The sequence below is a fragment of the Mytilus galloprovincialis genome, chromosome 4 (assembly GCF_965363235.1).
Source record: "Mytilus galloprovincialis chromosome 4, xbMytGall1.hap1.1, whole genome shotgun sequence".
Classification (NCBI taxonomy): Eukaryota; Metazoa; Mollusca; class Bivalvia; order Mytilida; family Mytilidae; genus Mytilus; species Mytilus galloprovincialis.
This window is the reverse complement of record NC_134841.1, coordinates 77,680,753-77,690,986: the sequence shown is the minus strand read 5'-3', so window position 1 is coordinate 77,690,986 and position 10,234 is coordinate 77,680,753. Positions and strand designations below refer to the sequence as shown.

General features: G+C 32.2%; 1 protein-coding gene across 1 annotated transcript; it reads left to right on the top strand.

Annotated features, from left to right (window-relative positions):
* Positions 1-332: 332 nt before the first annotated feature.
* On the top strand, positions 333-10,027 carry LOC143073001 (putative histidine-binding protein). Its single transcript, XM_076248207.1, has 9 exons — positions 333-398; positions 752-821; positions 1,392-1,447; positions 1,664-1,713; positions 4,156-4,248; positions 5,450-5,617; positions 7,291-7,409; positions 7,841-8,042; positions 9,758-10,027. Exons 1-9 carry the CDS (start codon positions 379-381, stop codon positions 9,856-9,858), a joined length of 879 nt encoding a protein of 292 aa, XP_076104322.1. The 5' UTR covers positions 333-378; the 3' UTR covers positions 9,859-10,027.
* Positions 10,028-10,234: the final 207 nt, after the last annotated feature.

Sequence of the window (10,234 nt, the reverse complement as noted above, 5' to 3'; positions counted from 1 at the left end):
TAATATCAATGATTAGTAAAGAAGGCGAGACATTTCAGTGTGTGCACTCTTGTGTGAACAGATCCTTACATAACACAATTTTAGGAATTTTGTAAAATACTCTTTAATTTTTCAAGACATTTTTATAGAATGTCCGAACAAATTACTCCATAAACAAAGTGCACGAATCTTACAGTCACTTACAAAATGCCTGTTATATATTTTTGAAATTTGGTGGATATTCTATCATTGGCGATCGTTCCACATCTCCTTATCTGTTTATAGATATATATGAATTAATATAGCCTGATAATCGTTATCACACGTTGTACCTTATATAACAAACGTATACTTATATAATTAAGTAAAGTCGCACGTGTTTGAATTCTTTTGCTTTATATGCTAGAAAGACTTACATGGTAAGTTGTCAGAGTGGATATTTTTACGGTGAAATTTTAAATGAAATGTTGAACAATTTTCAGTATTTCCTACGTTTATACGACACAAGAAAATATTCGGTTACGAATTTCCTACTTTGATTAAAACCAAATTCCGACAGATGGTACTAAAGACCAACACGTATTATGGACTACTGCTCATATTGCTCTTTTTGTAAGCGATATCAGTTAATGGTTCATATTGTTGTGTAGTTATGGTTCATATTTCCCTCAAAGGCGGTCAAATTAAAAAAAAGTCTCTGGACTCACAAACCCATTAATTAATCCTATTAAAAATTCATATTTATATAAAACTGAAATTTTATGTTTTACAGCTCATTAAAGATGTATCATGGGTTTTTGACTTCCACCATCATTCTGCAGTCAGTTTTCATATTTTGTAAGGTAAGTAAGATTTGTCTTTGAAGCAAAGAGGATGTTTTGACTGAATTAAAGCATTTAATTGGTATTTACAATTCGAATTTACATTGACATCAGTCTTATATCGGCGACCGATATTTCTGCTTCTAAAACAAACGATCGAAATATGTCGTCGAAAAATAATCACATTATTTTACATCTTAATCTATAAAATTCCTTGACGACAACAATTGACTGTTATTTTACCATCAACCAATCGAAAAATTAACAAGATATAAAACATAAAGACTTTACAGTTTACAGCAAAATGCACTAAGTGTGTAGGTAAAGGTAATATCTTTAGTTAGCTTGCTTGTTAGTTGAACCGTGAAGTCATTATATGTTGGGTATATTACCAATCTATCTGTCTGTATGACTATACTACTCTGAAAGTAATAGTTTACTTAAACTTATAATGATTTCACAATTTACATAACAAATTAAGCAAACTAGCCAAAGATATACTATCTTTACACAATGTATATTGCGGTAACATGAAACGTTTGCATCCAGTTTTACTGATTTACATACTCTAGTATCTTCCTATTATTTCAGAGTGAGAAGACTTGGATGTTTTCCGTTGGCGGTAACAGAAAACCAGCCAACTTTATGTAAGTTGCACGTAAATTGAAAAAGGTTGATAACATTCAGTGTTTTCAGCTGAATTCATTCTTCATTTTTTTCGAGGCGTGACTGGTAAATAAAATTAAGAGTTACATTATAATTGCTCATATTACAAATAATGATGCGGTTAAAATCTTAATTAATTTTATAACAACACTCTACTAGTTTTCGAGTAGTGAAAAGAGTCACTTTTCAAATTTCAGAGATACAGATGGATACTTGAAAGGAGCCGATGTTGATTTGATTAAATCGGGTAAATATTCGTATTTTTTGCAATGTTGATATGATTTGCATAACTACAAATTCTTCACAGTGGTTCGTTCGTCATTTCTCTCCTTGGTTTTTGTTTATATAAGCATTACTTCAATTTCACTGTGAAATATTTTAATTAAACAATGCATCATATAACCAGATATAAATATAAATAGATAGCGAGCACGTGTAATTGTATGTTTTGTTCTAGGTCTGTTTGATATAGTTTATAGTTTATATTATAGTTTAAACAAATATGTTAATCATCGTTTTATGTTTACCTTCTTTTCACTTTCTATGTAGACACTTTTCCTTTTAATACTAGTAGGTAAATACGCATAGTTCATGCGTGCCTAATCTGTAACTAGGTGTTTAATAAATTGTAGGTCACATGACAACAGATTCATAAATACATCAGCGGAGTTTAACTTTCAAGATTATTTTGCCCAAAATGTTTTCATAACGAAAAGTTCCAAACGGAAAGTTCTTACTCAAACCTGGTTTTATAGCTAGCTAAACCTCTCACTTGTATGAGCGCCGCTTTAAATTCCATTGTTTTGACAACAATGTGTGAGCAAAACAAACAGACATGACAGACTAAGATGTAAAATATAGGGGTACAGCAGTCAACGTTGTGTTGTAATCTTAAAAACAAACAAATATATGACAAAGAAACACAAAAGACATATAGACAAATCACATCAGAAAAAATGAAAGACAAGAATACAAAAATGTTTTCCATAGAATAATAAATCATTGAAGGGATGTATAAACAGACATATATACAGACCCATGTCAAATGGATATCACCAAATAAATTAAGGCAACAGTAGTCAAATACTTGTAAAGTCAAATGCCAAATAAAGGCATAGTATGAAATTCAAAACAGTGTAGCTGTGGCCATTGATTGACCCATCAAAATCATCCATTGACTAGGACAATTTACGTGAACGTTTGTCTGTAACAACCACTGTTCATGACGTACCTACGATAGACATTTAAACTGTGGGGTCACCAAAGGTTTCTTAACGCCTTTAATTATGAAATAATTCAAAAAATTAATCAGGAATAACCTTTGTGTTTTGATTAATATAATTGATATAAATCAAAATATCGTGTTATTTCTGATTAATTTTTCGAATTACTTTATTTAGGTTTTGAGAACATTCGGTGACCCCATAGTTTAAGTTTCTTTAAAAAGTACATGGTGAGCATTGGTCGTTACATACAAACGTTCACTTAAATTGTCCCAGTCAATGAATGATTTTAATGTGTCAATCAATGGCCACAGCTACACTGTTTTGAATTTCATACTATTAGGTCAGGAATGTGTATTCAAAATATGCAGAAAATATGCATTATACCTCGAAAAAAATACGGTTTTCAATATAAAAATAAAAATTATTTGGGACTGAGAGGGTTGAGACGATAAACAATATCAGTACCCACAATCTATACTTCCAGACCATCATGTATTATTTGTGAAATATCATTTCCAAACTTCGCTTTTTGTCGAGCCTTCGACTTTAGTCGAAAAAGCGAGACTAAGCGATCCTACATTCCGTCGTCGTCGGTGTCGTCGGCGACGGCGTCCACAAATATTCACTCTGGTTAAAGTTTTTGAAATTTTAATAACTTTCTTAAACTATACTATACTTGATTTCTACAAAACTTGGACAGAAGCTTGTTTATGATCATAAGATAGTATTTTTTAATTTTTAATAACTTTCTTTAACTATTCTGGGTTGGTACCAAACTTGGACATAAGCTTGTTTATGAACATAAGATAGTATCCAGAAGTGAATTTTGTAAAAATAAAATTCCCTTTTTTCTGTATTTTACTTATAATTGGACTTACCGGTAGATTTTCTGCTAGGAAACATTACATTCACTCTGTGGTTAAAGTTTTTAGAATTTTAATTATTTTCTTAAACTAACCTGGGTTTATTCCAAACTTGGACAGAAGCTTGTTTATAATCATAAGATAGTATCCAGTAGTAAATTTTGTAAAAAAATAAATCCATTTTTCCGTATTTTATTTTTAAATGGACTTAAATTTTCTTCCAGGCAACAACTCTTTCACTACTTGGTTAAAGTTTTTAAAATTTTAATATCTTTCTTAAACTATCCTAGGTTTATACCAAACTTAGACAGAAGCTTGTTTATGATCATAAGATAGTATCCAGAAGATTTGTAAAAAAAATAAATCCATTTTTTCAGTATTTTTACTTTTAAATGGACTTTTTTGGATTTGTACCAAACTTGGACAGAAGCTTGTTGAGTATGATCAAAAGCTAGTATCTAGATGAATATTTTTATTGATTTTTTTCCTCATTTTTGTTGAGTATGTGATTAACAGCAAAAGTAGGCGAGACACTGGGTTCCGCGGAACCCTTACGAATTTTATTGATACTTGAAACAAAATAATGAATTTATTTTTCAGTATGTGAAATCGCAAACAAAAGGTGTGAGATAACTGTTCAACCATTTGAAGAATGCGTTAGAACAGTTCGTGATAGAATATACCCAGGCATAGGTAAGAATAGTTTTAGTACTGTTGAATAAAAACACCCTACTAGATGGATAAAAAAGTTAATGTAAGTAAGATACAACCGTTGTCAATACTGAAGGCGCATACCGAGGATCGTACACTTTCAAACCTTTTCGTATTGCGAAGTCGCTTAATGTTTTTCTTTGTCCCAAAATTTTGGGTTATTTTTCGCCCGATACTACGTGAAATGCTGTGCTGTTTGTACAAACTTGAATAGTTTGGACTTCTTCCTCATAGCTTTATAGCTTGTGCAAGTAGTATTTTAGCGCTTCATTTTTTGAGAAAATCAAACGAGAACGTTATAATCTTCATCTTTTTAATTAGCTTCGGACTGTAGCATATTTTGGATTCGAGCATTATTGAAGGGACATTGATTGTCAGAATGCGCATCTGTTGCAGAAAAATGGCACCGTTAATGTTATATGATATATCATAGATAACAGGTATGTCATATTTGTTTTTGGTTCATTGTTTTGTACATATATCAGGCCGTAGTTTTTTCGTTTGAATCCTTTAATTTGCATTTCTCCTTTCGGGGCCTTTTAAAGATGACTATGTGATATGGATTGTTTTTACTCATTATTATAGACCGTATGGTGACATATAGCTGTTATGACTTCTGTGTCGTTTAGTCTCTTGTGGTAAACGTTGCCTTATTGGCAATCATACCGGCACATCTTGTTGTGTTTAAATTACTAATACCTCTTTTCCAATAAAGAACGGGAAGTTGACATAGGAAAACTGAAATCTTCGGATTTGTCCTTTTTTCCTCTTCACCTTCCACATTATCGTACCATGGCAATGTACAAAAAATATTACAGGTTAAGATATAAGAAACAACGCATGTGTCAGAATAAAACTATTATTATACGCATAACAAGCATATGGAGTAGACGTCAAGAATACAGAAACCAGAAAAGACACAAAAGTATGGACTCTTATTCGTGCGGTGTCGCAGAGTATAGGTCAATAATCGCCACAAAACATATACTGGATACGCATACATTTTGTTTTTAGTTGATTAAAGATTCGTTTGTCCAGTCCAATCGTTGTGTCTCGACCTTTATTTCTACTGTTATGGTTATGCGTCTATACCCTTTAATACTTTAATAGTACAAGTGTTATGGGGAAATTTTATGATGCTTGAGAAGGTTATGTGTTTTTTTTTTACCCTTTAATATTACAGGTATTATGAGTAAATGGTATGATGCTTGTGTTGGTTATGTGTCCATCCCCGAGAGATTGAACTCAATGGCATTCACAGATGCCTATGCGAATGCCGTTGCTACTTTTACTGTTTTAAAAGGAAATCCTCGTAATTTTAATCCAGACAATGTTTCAGAGAGTGTTATCAGTAAGTTAAATTAACATGTTAAGTATATGATGCGGAATCAAGGTCATAATTATTGGTTTTAGTATATGCTTGGTATGCTTGATTCATTTAAACATATAGGCTAAATTACATTTCAGCATATGGTAAATTCATTTAAGCATATGGTGAATTCATTTTATGCATATGGTAAATTTATTTTAGCATACCCATAATTCAATTAAGCATATGCTGAACTAACAGCATGTTTATAAATATTGGCGCGGAATCAAGGTCATAATATTTGAATTTAACATATGCTATAATTAATATAGCATATATGCTAAAATTCATTATTACAGCCTTGATTCCACGACATATACGTATGAAAAAGACTTAAAAAATCATTTACCCACGGTTCGGTTTTTACATGTGCTTTCTGTGTCATACTTTTAGTTGAAGAGATCGTAGAACAAAAATCCACTATAAACAATATTTTTCATAAAGCTTCAGACCTGAAAGGCCGTTAAATTCAAATCAGCAGGAATTGGTTTATATCATGCAAACACACTTGCAATACACATTTACTTTCCCTATACGTGGAATCGGATTTAACGTCCAATTTATGACCTGTCGTGCTTTGTATATATATATCCTACATAGACAATCGCTCCAAGTTTGGCAATGGTTTTTGTGCTGGTTGGGAAATGTCTAGATCATCATATTTCAACACACCAGATGATCAATGAAGTCTTATGCAAGTTTTTATCTTGACTTACATCTAGAAATTGACAATGAGGGTCGGTTGAAAACAAAACTTTACGACAAAAGAGATGATTTCAGTTTTCCAATTGTGAACTTTTCATTTCTAAGTAGCAACATTCCAGCAGCACCTGCATACGGGGTATATATCTCCCAATTGATACGATATTCCCGTGCTTGCATTTCCTATCATGATTTTCTTGATAGAGGGTTGCTGCTCACAAAGAAGCTATTAAACCAAGAGTTCCAAATGGTGAAGTTGAAATCATCCCTTCGTAAATTTTACGGACGCCATCACGATTTGGTTGACTGTTATGGAATAACCGTTTCACAAATGATATCGGATATGTTCCTTACGTCGTAACTACAAAGCCCTTGCCTTTCATGAATGTGACCTACCGAATTAGACTATTTACCGGATTTGTTATCACATAAGCAACACGACGGGTGCCATATGGGGAGCAGGATCTGCTTACCCGTCCGGAGCACCTGAGATCACCCCTAGCTTTTGGTGGGGTTCATGTTGCTTATTCTTTAGTTTTCTATGTTGTGTCATGTGTACTATTGTTTGTTTGTTTGTCTTTTTTCATTTTTAGCCATGGCGTTGTCAGTTTATTTTCGATTTATGAGTTTGATTGTCCCTTTGGTATCTTTCGGTCCCTCTTTTTTTACTGCGCTTTTACAGAAATAAAAAAAAATAAAGAGAAATCTATAATTAATTGGAAACGGTAAAACTTCTGCCACAAATCACTGAACAGCCGTTTTTTTTCTTTAAAATAATAGGAATAATTTTTTTTAAATGATCGGGGTTACCAGACACACTTGGGACCAGAAAAAAATATTAAGCAAGGTGTCGGAATACTCAGGGTTTTTTCTGCAAGGGTAGACTTATTTTGGGACCATGAAAATATATGTCTTGAATGACTGATTACGTTTATTTTTATCTTTACTTTCAGCTACGTTAAATGGATTATTTACTAGTAGTCCCTGTTTAAAGCGGTTGAACAAAGTCCCTAAAGGAATAATAGTAGCTGCTGATTTGAACAAAGTTAAAGACTTACTAAATAATGGATCGGTAAAGATATTTGTACAAATAAGAACAAATACCTCTTTAAATTTTCACATAAGCCAGACAACTCATGGAATTATTTGCCATTACCTGTCGTCATTTGTTTGGTTAAGGAAGATTCTTTACAATTCATTTGTATTCTTTCAAACCAACATACATACTAGTTATATGTATTGTCATATCTAAAAAATATATACAAAGGTACGATTCACAATTTCAGTAGAAAGTTAAAAAAAAATAATACCGGACTACTAAGACAATTTCAAAACGGAAAGTCCATTATCAAAAGAAAACAACTAAAAGTTCAAACACATCCATCTGTCATATTCCTGAATTGGTACAGATGTTTTCTTATGTTTGAAAATAGTGGATTAAATCTGGTTTTATAGCTAGCTGAACCTCTCACATGATTCACCACGCATGTGCACTAATTCTAGGCTGACGCTTTATTTTCTCCCCGAACCTTAATACCTGGATATGATGTATTGCCTGCCCGTTATGACTGCACTACGAGTGGACTTGGAATGATGGTTCGTAAGGATAATGAACTTCCTGGTTGGTGGAACCCAGCATTTCAATCATTTTACAAATCCGGGAACTATACAGTGTGGTGTAAAACTATAAACCAAAAATATGGAGGTAAAATTTATTTTGCAAATTCTTTCATAGATTTTTGCATGAGCATTAAGTATGATACTTTCGAAGGTTATTACACATATATATATAACGATAGTCTCATAGGTTATTGCAGGAATATTGTTATGCTTACAGAGTATTAACGTAACATAAATCACACAAGCGATAGGAAAGAAATTGTTTTCTGAAAGTCAAATATTACATAGATATAAAGACAATAGCAAAACAAGAACAACTTATTGTCATCATAAACATACATGTAAATTCAGAGGAAAAAAGTAAAACATTATCAAAAGAAAAATTGCACTATTTCTTTTATTTTGATTAAGGAGGTACAAGCTTACAGAAATTTTACATGCAACAATAGTTTACCGATGTTCAATAACAAAATGTTACATGGAACAATAATTTACCAATGTTCAAATCTCATAACGTTACATGGAACAATAGTTTACCAGTGTTCAAATCTCATAACGTTACATGCAACAATAGTTTACCAGTGTTCAAATCTCATAACGTTACATGCAACAATAGTTTACCAGTGTTCAAATCTCATAACGTTACATGCAACAATAATTTACCACCAATGTTCAAATCTTATAACGTTACATGCAACAATAATTTACCACCAATGTTCAAATCTTATAACGTTACATGGAACAATAATTTACCAATGTTCAAATCTCATAACTATATATGCAACAATAATTTACCGATGTTGTTATCTGATTACGTTAGATAAAAAAGTAAAATAACAAAAATACCGAACTCTATAAGATAAATTCAACACGGAAAATCCGTAATCAAATGGCAAAATCAAAAGCGCAAACATATCAAACGAAGGGATAACAACTGTCATATTCCTGACGAGTACAGGTATTTTCTTATGTATGAATTTGTGGACCTTTCACTTGTATGAATGAAAGTCGCAAAAAATTCCATTATATTGACATCGATGTGTGAACAAAATAAACAAACATAATAGGTAAAAATGTCAAAAATTGAGGTACATCAGTCAACATTGTGTTATGATCTTAATCACTATAAAAACAAACTAATATGTAACAAAGAAACACAAGAAGGCAAATCACATAAGCAAAAATGAAAATCAAGAATGCAAATATTTACCATAGCACAATAACACAATGACGGGATGTATAAGAAACAAAAAAAAAAAACATAAAAAGGCAACAATGGTTTATCGATATACTATTCGCATAACGTTACATGAAACAGTAGTTTACAAATGTTCAAATGTTATAGATACCAAGAAGATACAAATCGAGGTAAAACTGAAACTGAGATAACTATTTACACCACTGGGTCGATGCCACTGCTGGTGGACGTTTCGTCCCCGAGAGTATCACCAGCCTAGTATTCAGCACTTCGGTGTTGACATGAATATCATATGGTCATTTTTCAAAATTACTATTTGCAAAAGTATGATTTATTCGAAATACTAAGGATTTTCTTATCCCAGGCATAGACAACCTTTGTCGTATTTGGTACAACTTTTTGGAATTTTGGGTCATCAATGCTCTTCAACTTTGAACTTGTTTGTCTTTCTAACTATTTTGATCTGAGAGTCACTGATGAGTCTTATGTAGACGAAACGCACGTCTGTCGTATTCAATTAAAAGCCTGGTATCTAAATGATTTCAATATACTGATCATATAAATTGTTTTATTTATTCTCAGTACATCTTTATTTTACTTAGGAATCCGTATCGATGATAGCTACTGTTTACCACCACCTGCTGTTAAACCGACTGCTTCTGGATCTGGAACACAGCCTGGCCAAATTGTCGGACGGAGATAAATAATTCTAACAGATAGTAACATTATGAAGTCGTAAAAAATAAGACTGATACAGTATTATTTAAAGTATGTTTGGGACAAGCTTGACTAAGCAGATGCTGCAAATAATGTTTTAGGAACAATTGAATATTTTTACGTTATTTGATTGTTAATAAAAGTTCATCATATCATTATGCATTATGCCTGCTTTGCCAAGAACATTAAAAGTGGTATTTGATAAGTGCTTTTGTATTTGAACTGTGTACATTTTTTTCTAGCCATTACATGAAATTGTGGTATTGTACTCCATATGACATTGCTGTATGAAATATATTCCGAAATACAGTCACTGATATAAGAGTACTGTTGAGAACCATTATTTGATAGCAGCCGGCTTA

What these genes read in the sequence shown, in the direction of transcription:
- LOC143073001 (XM_076248207.1), top strand. Translation starts at nt 379, where the DNA reads ATGCTAGAAAGACTTACATG. An exon ending in TAGAATATACCCAGGCATAG is followed by an intron (nt 4,249 to 5,449) that starts GTAAGAATAGTT and finishes TTAATATTACAG; the next exon opens with GTATTATGAGTAAATGGTAT. An exon ending in TATAAACCAAAAATATGGAG is followed by an intron (nt 8,043 to 9,757) that starts GTAAAATTTATT and finishes TATTTTACTTAG; the next exon opens with GAATCCGTATCGATGATAGC.